Genomic DNA, 16,907 nt, shown 5'->3' with positions numbered 1-16,907 from the left:
CTCTCCAAACCAAAGATCCGCTCTGGTATCTTTGCTCCAAACTGACTATCCGGAGAGATTAAACGAGCCCGTAACTGCGACAATCAGCTGGGGACAATGTGGTTTTGTTATTTTGTGCCTCTGATGGGTAACTACCAGTTTCTAACCGGTGAATCTTGGATGTTAAAATGCCTTGAATGTAGCCCCTTATGAATGCTTTTTTTTGTGGCAAGTCTGTCTGTACTCCGTTCATTCATTGTAATTGATAAGAACAGTTTTATTTAACCGTACCAGACTGTATCTGACGTTGGTAGTGGAACTGACTGCTTCACAAGATGATCAAGTGTTAAACTCTCAAAATATGTGGCATTCTGAGTTTTAGGGAATACTAATTACAGATTGATAATTAGGTGTTGTTGTGGAAGGTAAAATGGCTTGGAGAATTTAGACAGTGGGACAGACGCCACGGAATGTTAAGGTGCAAAATCCCGATCTGATGGTGACGTTTCCAATACTTAACCCCCCCAAAAAACCCAGGAAAAGGTTGATCAATAATGCAGTATGTTGTTGCTGAAAGCTTCTCACTTGCACAACTCCACTAGCACGGTGCCAGCGAGCCTGTTGGATTAATGGATGGGGAAAGAAGCGACGGCGCCCACCACACACACGCCTGATGCCCACGCAACACAGAGCCAGCAAGGCGGAAGTTGGGTGCGAGGCGTTGGGAAAAGGTTTACCTCTTCAATACCAATCGGGGAAACCGAACATTCTTCGAAAAATCGAGTCTAATCGGGGGAGAGCTGCAGATAACGGGCGACACGTGGACTCTGAGCGAGATCGATTAAGACACTGTGGCAGAACAGTTTTTCTTCCGGATTACACTCCATCTGCCAACTTTCACCAGCCCTGACATCCACCTACCTCAATGGAGACCTTTGATCCATCTTTAATCAGACTCTCTTGCAGTGAATGTTGTGCCCTTTGTCCTTTATCTGTACACTGTGAACGGTGTGATCGTATTGGTCAAAAGTATTTGACTGGACAGCAGGCAAACGACAGCATTTCACTGTCCCCTGTTACATGTGATACTAATAATAAACCGAACTCAACGAAACTGAAGGCGGTGTGGAATCAATTGACCTGGTCTCTCCTCTCCTGGCCGAGCGTAGCAATGTGCAACCTCTCCACTCGCCCTCCCTGAACTGATCTTCAGTTTAGTTGAAGAACGAACTGTAGATACTGGAAAAGTCGAAGGGAGACAAAAAATGATGGATGTCACCATTCCCTCTCTCCAGAGACACAGCGGGTGAGGCAGCATCTATGGAGCGAAGGAATAGGCGACGTTTCGGGTCGAGACCCTTCTTCAGACTGATGTGGGGGCGGGAAGAAGAAAGGAAGAGGCGGAGACAGTGGGCTATGTGGGGGAGCTGGGGAGGGGAAAGAGGGGGAAAGAGGGAGAAAGCAAGGACTACCTGAAATTGGAGTTTTGTTTAGTTTATTTAAAGGTGCAGCATGGAAACAGGCCCTTCGGCCCACCGAGTCCTTGCCGACCAGTACACTAACTAGTTCTAACCTGTGCACATTAGGGACAATTTACAGAGGCCAATTAACCTACAAACCTGCACATCTTTGGAATGTGGGAGGAAACTGGAGCACCCGGAGAAACCCCTTGTGGTCACAGGGAGAAAATACAAACTGTATAGACAGCGCTCGTAATCAGGATCGAACCTCTTTTTTTTTGTCATGTACAATGTTTGCATATTCACATATTCTGTTGTGCTTCAGCAAGTACGAATGTCATTGTCCCGTCTGGGACTTATGACAATAAAACACTCTTGCCCCTTGACCTAGAATCGAACCTCCAATTCTACTGCTGTGCCACATCATCTTTTCTCTGACTGGACAGCATGCATACAAATGCCTTTGACTGGCTGAACTCACCAGTCTGAAGAAGGGTTCCGATCCGAAACGTCACCCATCCTTTTTCTCCAGAGCCTGACCGGCTGAGTTACTCCAGCACTTTGTGTCTATCTTCGGTATAAGCCACCATCTGCAGTTCCTTTCTGTACAGGGACAATGGAGTTCTTGGTTTGCATGGACCGACCAGGTGGATTGACTGCAGACTTTGCACTGAATCTGTTGATTAAGAGGAGAAGGCTGGAGAACAGTTGAGAGGGAAAGATAGATCAGCCATGATTGAATGGTGGAGTAGACTCGATAGGCTGAATGGCCTTATTTTGCTCCTCCAATTTATGAATTTATGAATATGTTGATGGGACTGGGGGCCACTGGGAACTGTCAGTACGGTGTCAACTCTTCTATTTTAATAAGTAACTTTCTCATTTGGGGAAAACAAACATTGAGAAAGGAGAGTTTCATTTCTCGTTTATTTAAAAAATTGGTTTAGGTTTAGGTATCTCGACCCGAAACGTCACCCATTCCTTCTCTCCACAGAGTCTCGACCCAAAATGTCACCCATTCCCTCTCTCCAGAGACACAAGTGGCATTAGCTTCTCATTTTCACCCAACAAACAACTAACAATGGCCTGTTTTCTCTATCATCATTACTTTTTTGTATATCTTTCTTTCATTGTTCTTTATCTCTCTACATCATCGTCTATATCTCTCGTTTCTCTTTCCCCTGACTCAGTTTGAAGTAGGGTCTCGACACATTCCTTCATTCCAGAGACGCTGCCTGTCCCGCTGTGTTACTCCAACTTTTTGTGTCTATCTTAAGGGCCTGTCCCACTCTACGAGGTAATTCAAGGGCTCCCCCGAGTTAAAAAAAAAAAATCAAACTCGTGGTAAGTACATAGAATGTACGTCAGAGCTCGTGGATGTCTCGTAGCGGCTCGTAATGCTAAAGGCAGGTACTCGGGGAAACGCGGTAACTCGTGAAGTTTTTTCAGCACTGTGAAAAATGTCCACGAGAGCCCCGAGTACCTACGAGCGGCTATTACTGTAATTCTCCGAGTTCGAATCAGGGGAAACTCGGGAGAATGACCATGTACAGTGGGACAGGCCCTTTAGGTTTATTATTGTCAGGAGTATCAAGGTACAATGAAACGCTTTGCTTTGCATGCAATCAGCTCAAATATTACTATATATAAATACAATCAAGTCAAATACACATACAATATGTAGACACAAGGAACTGCAGATGCTAGTATACAAAAAAAAAAGAAAAAACACTGGAGTAACTTAGCAGGTCAGGCAGCATCTGTATAACCATATAACCATTATAACAATTCCAGCACGGAAACAGGCTATCTCGGCTCTTCTAGTCTGTGCCGAACACTTACCTGGAGAACATGGATAGATGACGTTTCGGGTCAGGCCCCTTTGATCGAGCAAAGGAGAAGATACAGGATTACAGAATGTAGTTCTCAGCATTGTAACGCAGAGGTTCCTTTGACAAAGTCTAATGTCCGCAATGGGGTAGAGGTGTGTCGAACTGTATGCATCCATGCGCTCTGAAAAATTTGTGGTTTGCATCAAATTCAATTGGAAAAAGCCCATGCTTGAAATTGCTTTTAATCCTGATTATTGAAAGCTCATTGATGCTTCTCATCAGAAATGAATCCATTGGTGTGGATTTTATCACTGCCCTTCGTGAGTTGGCCTGCTTTAAGAGAAATATTCCTTGCAACATATCATGTCACACAGTACAGCAAGAAGATGCTAGTTCATCAGTGAATCCTTTCAAATACAAACCTCTCCCTTCTTTAGTTTAGTTTAGTTTAGAGATACAGTGTGGAAACAGGTCCTTCAGCCCACCAGGTCCGCGCCCACCAGCGATCCCCGCACATTAACCCAATGCCATACCCACTAGGGACAATTTTTGCACGTTTAGTGCAAGGTAAAGCCAGCAAAGTCCGATCAAGGATAGTCCGGGGGTCACCAAAGAGATAGATAGTAGTTCAGCACTGCTCTCTGGTTGTGGTGGGATAGTTCAGTTGCCTGATAACAGCTGGGAAGAAACTGTCCCTGAATTTGGAGGTGTGGATTTTCACCCTTTTTCTATACCTTTTGACCGATGGGAGAGGGGAGAAGAGGGAGTGGCCAAGGTGCGACTGGTCTTTGATTATGCTGCTGGCCTTGCTGAGGCAACGTGAGGTACAAATAGAGTCAATAGAAGGGAGGTTGGTTTGTGTGATGGTCTGGGCTGCGTCCACAATTCACTGCAATTTCAGTGGCATTTAAAAGAGTTCTGGATAGGCATCTGAACATCCGGGGAATGAAGGGATATGGGTTTGGTACAGGGAGATGAGTGATGATCTTGGCATCATGTTTAGCACAGTCATTGTGGGCCATAGACAATAGACAATAGATGCAGGAGTAGGCCATTCAGCCCTTCAAGCTAGCACCACCATTCAATGTGATCACGGCTGATCATCCACAATCAGTACCCCGTTCCTGCCTGCTCCCCTTTCCCTTGACTTCGCTATCTTTAAGAGCTCTATCTAACTCTCTCTTGAAAGCATCCAGAAAACCGGCCTCCACCGCCCTCTGAGGCAGAGAATTCCACAGGCTCACAACTCTCTTTATGAAAAAGTATCTCCTGATCTCCGTTCTAAATGGATTACCCCTTATTCTTAAACTGTGGCCCCTGATTCTGGACTCCCTCAACATCAGGAACATGTTTCCTGCCTCTAACGTGTCCCAACCCTTATTAATCTTACATGTCTCAATAAGATCTCCTCTCATCCTTCTAGATTCCAGAGTATACAAGCCCAGCCGCTCCCGCTTCATAGGGCCTGTTCTCGTGCTGTGCAGTCCTATGTTCTACAAAGACCATTTATAAAGCACCTTTATGATGGTAAATCATCTTCAGGATAGTCATGGGAGACACAGCAATCAAAATTTAACATATTAAGAAATGAGATGGAAAATCATGAGGGCAGCTTTTAAGAAAAGGCTTGAAGGAAGCAAGAGAGATCATATGTTGAGGGCAAGCAATTGTTTGGGGCTTCAGAGAAACTGCACAGCTAGTTGTGCCCAAAGTTTTTAAAGGCTTGTCAGGAACCTATAACTTGGCTCCGTCTTCCTTTCTTCACCACCTCTGATTGTTGGGGTTTGCACTGGGTGATTCTTGCAGCTTTCTTTCCTGTAATTGGGCCAAATGCAATGTCCTGTGCTGGTGCCCATCCAGTGTCAGTTCATAACACAACCCAGTGGTATGAATATTGGTTTCTCTAACTTCAAGTAACCCTTGCCTCCCCTCTCTCTCTCTCCATCCTATTGCACTTTACCTATGCATTTATGTGAGTATATATATATATTCTATGGTATATAGAAACATAGAAATTAGGTGCAGGAGTAGGCCATTCGGCCCTTCGAGCCTGCACCGCCATTCAATATGATCATGGCTGATCATCCAACTCAGTATCCCGTACCTGCCTTCTCTCCATACCCCCTGATCCCCTTAGCCACAAGGGCCACATCTAACTCCCTCTTAAATATAGCCAATGAACTGGCCTCAATACCCTCTGTGGCAGAGAGTCCAGAGATTCACGTGAAAAAAGTTCTTCTCATCTCGGTTTTAAAGGATTTCCCCCTTATCTGTAAGCTTTATGTCCTGGACTTCCCTAACATCGGGAACAATCTTCCTGCATCTAGCCTGTCCAACCCCCTTAAGAATTTTGTAAGTTTCTATGGTCACACTGATCTGATCTGATCTGTATTTATGCCTAAAATATTCTGTCGTGCTGCAGCAAGCAATAATTTCACTGTCCTATCTGGGACACATGACAATAAACTCTCTTAGGTAAACAAAAATGCTGGAGAAACTCAGCGGGTGCAGCAGCATCTATGGAATGAAGGAAATAGGCAACGTTTCGGGCCGAAACCCAAGGGTTTTGGCCCGAAACGTTGCCTATTTCCTTCGCTCTGCAAATCAGCAAAATATCATAAATCTATGGAGTGAAGGAAATAGGCAACGTTGCCTATTTCCTTCGCTCCATAGATGCTGCTGCGCCCGCTGAGTTGCTCCAACATTTTTGTGTACCTTCGATTTCCAAGCATCTGCAGTTCCTTCTTAAACAATAAATTCTCTTGTCTTGTCCCTCCCCCACTCTGCTCGTCGCACTAGTTTCACTGTTGTCCTGTTGAGTTTCACTGTCTGCACAACTCATTATCACCTACCCCACAGCCAACAATGGACCATTATGGGCTCCACCTTTCCTTGTTGCTTTTTTGCACATCTTTCGTTCATTTGTTCTACATCTCTCTATATCACCGCCTCCCCCTATATCTCCCCCTTCCCTTTCCCCTAACTCTCAGTCTGAGGAAGGGGCTGGTCCCGAAACGTCGCCTGTTCCTTTTCTCCAGAGGTGCTGCCTGACTCGTTGGGTTACTCCAGCTCTTTGTGTCTATCTTCAAGAATACAAACTCTGATCTCCTTACGCAACCTGGATCAACACTAGGCCATGTACCTATGCCTTAGATTAAAAGCACAACTCTGTTAAAGCATTGGACGTGAAATGATGTAGAGTCTTGAAACTATGGAGATCAAAATATCTGCAAAATATCATAAATCTAAGGTAATAACAGAAGATGTTGGAAACACTGCAGCTCAGGATGCATCTGTGAACTACGAACAATATTCAGAAATTACACGGGCTTGGTCGTTCCAGGACTTCTTTTGTTTGCCTTCAATTTTAGCCTCGTCTGATTGAACCTCTTTCCATTTTCACGGCAACGTTTTGTTGCATCCAGAATCTAGCAAGGCCATTCTGGAGAATTGGTTTTATAAGCACAGCCATTAGGTTTAATGTCTCACCACACCGGTCTGGTTTCAATCCTGATCTCCAGTGACCTCAGGACAGCACAGTGTCGCAGCGGTAGAGTTTCCGCCTTGCAGCGCCAGAGACCCGGCTTTGATCCTGATTATGGGTAGTTTGTCTGTACGGAGTTTGTACGTTCTCCCCGTGACCGCATGGGTTTTCTGCAGGAGCCCTGGTTTCCACCCACACACCCAAGGATGTATAGGTTTGTGGGTGAATTGGCTTTGGTAAAATCGCTCATAGTGTGTAGGATCGTGTTAGTGTAGGATAGTGTTGACCAATTAGTATAGATGGGCCATCTCGGACGGCATTGACGTTGGGCCGAAGGGCCTGTTTCTGTGATGTATGACTATGACTCTCTCAGTTCAGTTTAATTTATTGTCACATGTACTGAGGTACAGTGAAAATATTTTCTTGCGTGCTAACCAGCCAGCATAATGATAATACTTGATTACAATCGAGCCATTCACAGTGTGCAGAGACATGATAAGGGAATAGCGTCTAGTGCAAGGGAAAGTCAGTAAAGTCCAATCAAAGATAGCCCGAGGGTCCTCGATGAGGTAGATAGTAGTTGGGGACTGCTCTCTGGCTATAGTACGATCGTTCAATAGGATGGTTGGATGGCATCAGCTGGGGAAGATACTGCTACCAGGCAACTGAAACATCCTACCGCAACTTGGGCTAAAGGGCCTGCTTCCGTGCTATGATTCTTATGATCCATGCAACTTTGATAAATGGCACCAAATTGGTAGATTTCAATTGTCCACAACGTTTTCTGACATCTGATCCGTCCATTGCTAACCAGAGGGAGTTGGACCAGGGTGTGATTTAGTGGGGCGATAAGGTGGCGTGAGCTGACCAAGGCATTGGAATCTGTTCCTTCCTGCAACTTATGGTGAAACCCAAATCATAACCTCGGGCAAGCATTCAGGCATGGACAATGCTTGTGGTTTGTGTAGAGGGAGAAAATATTATAGGCATAAGGGGTAAGGAACAGAAAATGCCTGAAACTTGCAGTGGCTGAAGAGCAAACATGAAACTAAGGAGATTTTGATGCAAAACAAAGCTCATCACTGTACCTCGATGGAGGTGAAAATAATAGACGTAAAATCTTGAAATGGGGCATAGAACATAGAATATTGATCAGTCTGCAGAAGGGTTTTGGCTCGAAACGTTGCCTATTTCCTTCGCTCCATAGATGCTGCCTCACCCGCTGAGTTTCTCCAGCATATTTGTCTAGCATAGAACATACAACTGTACTGCATAGGAACAGGCCCTTCAGTCACCAATGCCAATGCTGAACAGGGTGTCAAGTTAGACTCTTGTTTGCTTGCAAGTGATCCATAGCCCTCCATTCCCTGCATATCTATGTGCCTATCTAAAAGCCTCTTAAATGCCACCATAGTATCTGCCTCCAGCACAACACATGGCAGCGTGTTCCCGGCACCAATCACTCGCTTTTTGGTGTAAAAACAAAAACTTGCCCCTCACAACTTTAAACATTGCCCCTTTCACCCTAAACCTATGCCCTCTAGTCTTTGACATTTTCACTCTGGGGGGGGGGGGGGGGGGGGGGGGGGGGGGTTCTGGGACCAAAGGAATAGGTTATGTTTCGGGTCAAGACCCTTCTTCGTTTTCTTCAGTCTGAAGGAGGGTCTCGATCCGAAACGTCACCTGTTCCTTTTCTCCAGAGATGCTGCCTGATCCTCCAGAACTTTGTATTTTGCTTTCCTTGGCTTTTATTCTTGTTTCAGATGTTTCCGCATTTGCTATCTTCAGTTTCTTTCAAATCTCCTTTCTCGATTAGGAGTAGCGTTGAAGGTTACGGGCAGAAGGCAGGAGAATGGGGTTGGGTGGGAACAATAGATCAGCCATGATTTAATAGCAGTGCAGACTTGATGGGCCGAATGGCCTTATTCTGCTCCTATCACTAACGAAGTCTTGAAGTTACGATCCTCTGACCACTTGCCATTTTTTTTGCAACTCTACAGATAAAGATAGACCAAGTGATACTTTCTCAGTTTTATTTGAGGCATTGTCTTGTACTCAAAACTCCTGAATGAAAATGACTGCAGCATGAAACCAAGATTATTGGATGAAGTATTCCTTGGCAAGTGATAAAAGCCATATCAATACCAATCCATATTCCAAAGTATGCCCTATTAATATGAATACCCCGTGATCAGAGGCAAAGGCTCATCGCAGGATAGACTCAATGGCCTAATTCTGCTCCTATGTCTTAGAGTATTCCCTCAAAAGCTAACCTGGCAAGAATCATGAATGTTCATAAAATTGTCAGATGTTTGGTTGAAATTAGTTTAAAATTCAGAAATCCAGCGTGGAAACAGGCTCTTCGGCCTAGTAAGTCCGTGCCGATCAGCGATCACTGTCCTTATCCTACACACACTAGGGACAATTTACAGAAACCAATTAACCTACAAATCTGATGTGTGGGAAGGAACTGCAGATGCTGGTTTAAACCAAAGATAGACATAAAATACTGGAGTAACTCAGCGGGACAGACAGAAAAGGAATAGGTGACGTTTTGCGTCAGGACTGTCTGAAGGAGGGTCGTGATTCAAAATGTCACCTGCTCCTTTTCTCCAAAGATGCTGCCTGACCCACCGAGTTACTCCAGCCTTTTGTGTCTATCTTTGGTTTAAACCAGCATCTGCAGTTCCTTCCTACACAACTTACCCTGTCAAGCAGTCAGTATTGAAAATGCTGCAGACACGTTTCAGCTAGTCCTTGCACATTGGTAATGGGGTGTACTGGTACTCAGTGAAGGAAGGAACTGCAGATGCTGGTTTAAACTTACTGCAGAGATTCACCACTCTCTGTTTTTTCACACAGAGAGTGGTGAATCTCTGGAATTCTCTGCCACAGAGGGTAGTTGAGGCCAGTTCATTGGCTATATTTAAGAGGGAGTTAGATGTGGCCCTTGTGGCCAAGGGGATCAGGGGGTATGGAGAGAAGGCAGGTACGGGATACTGAGTTGGATGATCAGCCATGATCATATTGAATGGCGGTACAGGCTCGAAGGGCCGAATGGCCTACTCCTGCACCTAATTTCTATGTTTCTATGTTTCTAAACCTATCTGCACTCTCACCCTTCTGATATTAAACCATTGAGTGTTTGGGTTTATTGTCACGTGTACTGAGGTACAGTGAAAAGCTTTTGTTGCGTGCTATCCAGTCAGCGGAAAGATGACACATGATTACAATCGAGCTGCATCACAGAGTACAGATACAGGATAAAGGGAACAATGTGACTAGTATTTAGTGCAAGATAAAGTCCGATCAAAAATAGTAATGCAGCGAGACTGGAGTGACTGGGCGGGACAGGCAGCGTATCTGGGGATAAGGAATGTGTGACGTCTCGGGTCGAGACCCTACTTCTTACTTACAACGGTGGCCGATTGGGAAAGGGGGAGATGCAGCGAGTCCTGGGTGTCATGGTACACCAGTCATTGAAGGTAGGCATGCAGGTGCAGCAGGCAGTAAAGAAAGCGAATGGCATGTTGGCTTTCATAGCAAGAGGATTTGAGTATAGGAGCAGGGAGGTTCTACTGCAGTTGTACAGGGTCTTGGTGAGACCACACCTGAAGTATTGCGTGCAGTTTTGGTCTCCAAATCTGAGGAAGGACATTATTGCCATAGAGGGAGTGCAGAGCAGGTTCACCAGACTGATTCCTGGGATGTCAGGACTGTCTTATGAAGAAAGACTGGTTTATACTTGGTTTATACTCACTAGAATTTAGAAGATTGAGAGGGGATGTTATAGAAACTTACAAAATTCTTAAGGGGGTGGACAGGCTAGATGCAGGAAGATTGTTCCCGATGTTGGGGAAGTCCAGGACAAGGGGTCACAGCTTAAGGATAAGGGGGAAATCCTTTAAAACCGAGATGAGAAGAACTTTTTTCACACAGAGAGTGGTGAATCTCTGGAACTCTCTGCCACGGAGGGTAGTTGAGGCCAGTTCATTGGCTATATTTAAGAGGGAGTTAGATGTGGCCCTTGTGGCCAAGGGGATCAGAGGATATGGAGAGAAGGCAGGTACGGGATACTGAGTTGGATGATCAGCCATGATCATATTAAATGGCGGTGCAGGCTCGAATGGGCCGAATGGCCTACTCCTGCACCTAATTTCTATGTTTCTATGTTTCATGGTGTTCTGACAGTTCTGCAGGGGTGTTGGAGCTGAGCAAAGCATGGGAACTGATGTGATCTGATGTTGGATCTTTGTTTCTTTGTCCCCCCTCCAACAGTGCCGTTCCGGGAGGCACCGACCTACTCCAGCCGGCGGCGGGGGCCTCCGAGCACGCTGTCGGCACCGCGTGTCCTCCTGCGCTCCAACAGCGACAACAACCTGAACGTGAATGACATCCCCGAGTGGAGCGGCAACCAGCCTGCCACGCCGCACCGCAGCCTCTCCCCGCAGTTACTGCAGCAGATGCAGAGCAATCCCAACGGCACGTTGAAGAGCGGCACTGGCACCCACGGCTCGCGCAGTCGGTCGCCCTCCCTCAACCGCATCGGCGAGGAGATCCAGAGGCCACAGCACCGGCAGATCAGGTACGTAACAGGGTGTCGGGGTCACACGTTGGGGTAGGATGGAAGCCAGGTACTCTGGAGTTGTGAGGTTGCCGCACCACTGTGTCACCCTGAATGCCCTTTACCTTTAAGGCACTGTACCTTTAGGGACTGTCTGATGAACCTAGGGCCATTGGGCATCGCCTCAGGATAAAACGACCTTCCTTCAGGAAGGGGACGAGGAGGAATTTCTTTAGTCAGAGGATAGTGAATCTGTGGAACTCATTGCCACAGACGGCGGTGGAGGCCAAGTCAATGGATATTTTTTTAGATGGGGATTGACAGATTCTTGATTCGTAGGGGGTTGTGGGGAGAAGGCAGAAGAATAGGGTTGGGAGGGAGAGATACATCAGCCATGACTCTGCTTTACCTCTTGTACAATTTTTTTTGGTCTCCCCTCAATTTCTGACCATCCATAGAAAACATTCCTCACACTGTGTCTCTTTGGTGCCCCGGAGCTCTGCCCTTGCTCCCCCTAGTCGCAATAAAGACAGAGAGCCCCTAGTCCTTACCTTTCACCCCATCAGCCTGCTTTGAGAGGTGGGGGATCACACCACCCCTCCCCCCCCTCCCCATGTTTTGTAATCCGGACTTTATCAGGTGCTTTCTAAGGGCTGAATTGGCCCATTCGCGTGGCCTTTCAGCGCCTGGCGCAGCTTAAAATCAAACTGTTTAACCGAGGCGATCGAGGCGATCGAGGCACGTGATGTTGAAGCCCCCGCCGGCCGATGAAAAGCCCCCCCTATTCGGGGCGGACAAAGCTGCTGTTGCTGGAGTTCAGAGTCAGTCAGCAGCCTGGTCAGCTCCTGATGTTACTGTCCACAGGGCCCACGGCCGAAGCCTCGCGTGTCTGTGTGTGTGTGTGTGTGAGTGCGTGCTCGGCCACCAAGAAATTGTGTCCCCCGCAGGTTTTGATAGCGATTTCCCTTCCTGTTTGAGCCTCACTCTTACAATGGATGAGGCCCAGTACTGAGAGGTCAGTGTGGGAATGGGAAGTGGAGTTTGCCAATCGGGAGATCACGTGGTCAGAGATGTAGGACATCTTGCCTCCTCTGTACCAAGACCTCTGGTACTAATCAGGAATGAACGATGAGGCCTGCTCGCTCCTGAACGCCACCATTAAGTGGGACAGGCTCATTGTAAGTGGGGCAGGCCTGTTTTTAATAGGGCATGCCGGCTTCAAATAGGCCAGGCTGTCTGGAAGTGGGGCAGGCTAGCGATATGTAGGACAGGGTGGGTTTAAGCAATGCGAGCCAGCTCTAAGTGGAGCAGGTTATGTGAAGTGGTGCGAACCACTCTCAAAATGGGACCGCTGCTGAATAAATGCACAGTAGGGTTGGCTCTGCCTGTGAGCACAAGACATGTAAGTGCTGTGTTGGAAGGAAGTGCAGATGCTGGTTTATACGTGAGTTCGACACAAAATGCTGGAGTAACTCAGTGTGACAGCCAGCATCTCTGGAGAGAAAGAATGCATGACGTTTCCGATCGAGGTTTCCGATCGAGACCCTTCTTCAAGGAATAGTGCCCGAGACAAGGCCTTGACCGGAATCGTCACCCAAATCCTTCTCTGCACCCGCTGAGATTCTCCAGCATTTTTGTCTATCATGCAGAACCAGGTCCTTCGGCCCACCGAGTCCGTGCCAACCAGCGATACCCCCCCTATCCTCCACAGTAGGGACAATTTACAGAAGCCAATCAAGCTACAAACCTGTACATCTTTGGAATGTAGTAGGAGACCGGGGCACCCGGAGAGAACCCACATGGTCATGGGGAGAATGTGCAAACCCCGTATGGACAGCATCGTGGTGAGCGGTAGAGTTGCTGCCTTACAGCGTCAGAGATCCGGGTTTGATCCTGGCCACGGGTGCTGCCTGTATGGAGTTTGCACGCTCTTCCTGCGGCCTGCGTTGGTTTTCCCCGGGTGCTCCGGTTTCCTCCCACATTTGTCGCTTCATTGTCTTCTGTTCGTTGTCATTTGTCCCCGGTGTATCGGACAATGCCGGTGCACAAGGGTGATCACTGGTCGGCGTGGACCCGTTGGGGCAAGAGCGGAATTTGTATTTTAAACCTTCAAGAGTACATTGAACATTGAACATTAAAACAGTGCAGCACAGGAACAGGCCATTCGGCCCACGACATTTAGTTTGGTTTATTGACACATGTAGCAAGGGACAGCGAGACGTTTTTTTATCGAACATGATGCCAAGGCCATCAAGTTCAAGTTCAAGTTTATTGTCATGTGTCCCTGATAGGACAATGAAATTCTTGCTTTTCTTCAGCACACAGAACCTAATAGGCATTGACTACAAAACACATGAATAAATAAACTGATAAAGTGCAAATAACAAATTATCTGTCTGCAGATAATCAATTTCCCTCCATTCCCTGCGTATCCCTGTCTAAAAGTCCTTTAAATGCTGCTAGCGTACCTGCTTCAACCCCCCCCCCCCAACAGCGAGTTCCAGATACTCACTACCTTCCGCGTATAAAAAGATGAACTTGCCATGTCCTATAAACTATGCTCATGTGCTTCCCTTTAAACTACAACTAACACTTGGATGCAATTTCCAGTGTTGCTGACAGGTAAATTGAGGTATTGACTCCACTGAAGGAGACAATGTGAAACAGTCAAGGCCAGCACTGGAGATGAGGTGGCCACGTGCACCAAGGTATGGTGGAACCTTTTGTTACGCTGCTAACCAGGCAGCAGAATGACAACACATGAGTCCAATCGATCCATTCACAGTGCACAGATACATGATCAGCCTGGGTTTCAGCACCAAAGTTACACAGAAAGGTTGAACAAGATAGGTCTTTATTCTTTGGAGCGCAGAAGGTTAAGGGGGGGACTCGATAGAGGTCTTTAAAATGATGAGAGGGATAGACAGAGTTGACGTGGATAAGCTTTTTCCATTGAGAGTAGGGAAGATTCAAACAAGAGGACATGACTTGAGAATTAAGGGACAAAAGTTTAGGGGTAACATGAGGGGGAACTTCTTTACTCAGAGAGTGGTAGCGGTGTGGAATGAGCTTCCAGTGGAAGTGGTGGAGGCAGGTGCGATTTTATCATTTAAAAATAAATTGGATAGGTATATGGACGGGAAAGGAATGGAGGGTTATGGTCTGAGTGCAGGTAGATGGGACTAGGTGAGAGTAAGTGTTCGGCACGAACTAGAAGGGCCGAGGTGGCCTGTTTCCGTGCTGTATTGTTATATGGTTATACGGTTATATGGAATACCGTGTGGCGTAAGGTGAAGCCAGCAAAGTCCGATCAAGGATAGTCCGAGGGTCACCAAAGAGATAGATTGTAGTTTAAACCTACATGAATCCATGCAGCCGAAACATATACCAAGAGAAGAAGGCAAGAGAGCATCCTCAGATGTCGACTGATCCGACCCAAGTCTTTGCCCCACCTCTGCCGTAAATTGGCACGGTTCTTGGTATCATGCCGTCATTAGACAAACAAACAAAAGCCATTCCACTCACAGCAGTTCGCTCACACGCCGTCAGGGCTCATGGAGACAAAAGCTCACGTGGGTATTAATAAGTGTAATTTAGTTGGAAAACGATGACTGCTCATACATTTAAAAATTCTGCGATCACCTGGCCCAATGATGTCCCAAGGAATTGGCAACCAAGGGAATATTTCTGAAAGGGAGTCACTGTGATAATGTTGGAAATGACATTCTCATGAAAATCAATACTCCTCAAAGCAATAACGTAATCTATCGAGCATTGGGTGGGAAATCTGTAGCTTTCTAAGTAGACAAAAAATGCCTGAGAAACTCAGCCGGTGAGGTAGCATCTATGGATAGAAGGAATTGGCGACATTTCGGGTCGAGTCCCTTCTTCAGACTGATCTCGGGAGGGGTGGGGGGGGAGAGGGGCGGGAAAAAGAAAGGAACTAGGTGGAGAGACTAGGACGTGGGAGAACTGGGGAGGGGGAGGGGAAGGAGGGAGAAAGCAAGGGCTATCTAAAATCAGAGAAGTCAATGTTCAAACCGCTGGGGTGTAAACTGCTATGTAGTTTAGTTTAGAGATACAGGCTCTTCAGCCCATCGAGTCTGTGCCGACCCCAATCACCCATTCACTAGTTCTATCCTACACACTTGGGACAATGTACAGAAGCCAATTAAACCTACTAGCCTGTACGTCTTTGGAGTGTGGGAGGAAACTGAAGCACCCAGAGAAAACCCACACATAGATACATAGAAAATAGGTGCAGGAGTAGGCCATTCGGCCCTTCGAGCCTGCACCGCCATTCAATATGATCATGGCTGATCAGCCAACTCAGTATCCCGTACCTGCCTTCTCTCCATACCCCCTGATCCCTTTAGCCACGAGGGCCACATCTAACTCCCTCTTATAGCCAATGAACTGGCCTCAACTACCCTCTGTGGAAGAGAGTTCCAGAGATTCACCACTCTCTGTGTGAAAAATGTTTTTCTCATCTCGGTCTTAAAGGATTTCCCCCTTATCCTTAAACTGTGACCCCTTGTCCTGGACTTCCCCAACATCGGGAACAATCTTCCTGCACCTAGCCTGTCCAACCCCTTAAGAATTTTGTAAGTTTAGGTCACACAGGTCACGGGGAGAACGTACATACTCTGTACAGACCCATAGTCGGGATCGAACCCGGGTCCCTGGCGCTGTAAGGCAGCAAAACTACCGCTGCGCCACCGTGCCGCCCAGCTAGTGAGGGCAGTGGAGGAAGGGAGCCAAATAAATTACAGGTTGACAGATACGTGATGGACAATTGTTCTTCTTGGCACAGGGGAATCTAAAGTTACAAATAACTAGGCGGACATTTGTTCTCCCAGTTGGTTCGTTGATGACAAATGGGCAGAAATTTAAGATCATCGAGAGAGAGAGAAAGTTCAGACGACATTTTTATACAGAGAGCTATCGGCGTATTTATGGCCATACGGAAGGCAGGACAAACGGGAGATGGTGCAAATACCGTGGGGTATAGTGTGTGTCTGGACAGTGGGCAGATGCTATAGACCTGCACGTGAAGGTAGACGCGCCTGCCCCCACGAGTCTCGGGCAGATGGGGCTCGGCAGCCTGGGAAGGTGGTCCATCTGATTTAAAACCTCCGCTGCCTTGTGGCCATATCCAGTCATGGAAAAGGCTCCAGGAGTAAACCTCAAGAAAATCCAGAGTCGGAGCCCCTAAGGCAGTTTGTCGTTGTCTACAACCTCGCTCTGGCAGCTCCTGCGACGGCGCTGGTGACAAACTGTAACGGCCCTGGTGTTCCTTTGGATGGATCAGCGACGTGGAGAGGGGGGGACGTGCTGCATGGGCAACAGCCTGTCCTCCATATGACATCGATCGCCCAGGCTTGCATCCGACCAGGATGCATCACCCATGGTCCGTCATGACTGAGGGGGGCCTACTGCTATATTCTATGAATATTAAATACCCCATCAGACTCAGAACCCCTTGTGTCAGTGAGTCATAGTGCCTTTGGAGAGAGGCCCTGTATCTTGATGTCCATGCTGACACAATGCTTGCTACACCTATCCCTTTTTCATGCATATGGCCCACA

At 47.1% G+C, this 16,907-nt stretch overlaps 1 protein-coding gene across 1 annotated transcript in view; it reads left to right on the top strand.

Moving 5' to 3' along the window:
- The window catches only part of shank2b (SH3 and multiple ankyrin repeat domains 2b), a 463,010-nt gene that overhangs the window by 106,718 nt on the left and 339,385 nt on the right, over nt 1–16,907 (top strand). Inside the window, exon 10 of the mRNA XM_055649215.1 lies at nt 11,034–11,340. Within this exon, the coding sequence (XP_055505190.1) occupies nt 11,034–11,340 (307 nt within the window). The remainder of the gene's footprint in view (nt 1–11,033; nt 11,341–16,907) is intronic.

Source organism: Leucoraja erinacea, chromosome 18, assembly GCF_028641065.1.
Source record: "Leucoraja erinacea ecotype New England chromosome 18, Leri_hhj_1, whole genome shotgun sequence".
Lineage (NCBI taxonomy): Eukaryota > Metazoa > Chordata > Chondrichthyes > Rajiformes > Rajidae > Leucoraja > Leucoraja erinaceus.
The sequence above is the reverse complement of the archived record's forward strand: the minus strand, read 5'-3'. Positions and strand labels throughout refer to the sequence as shown.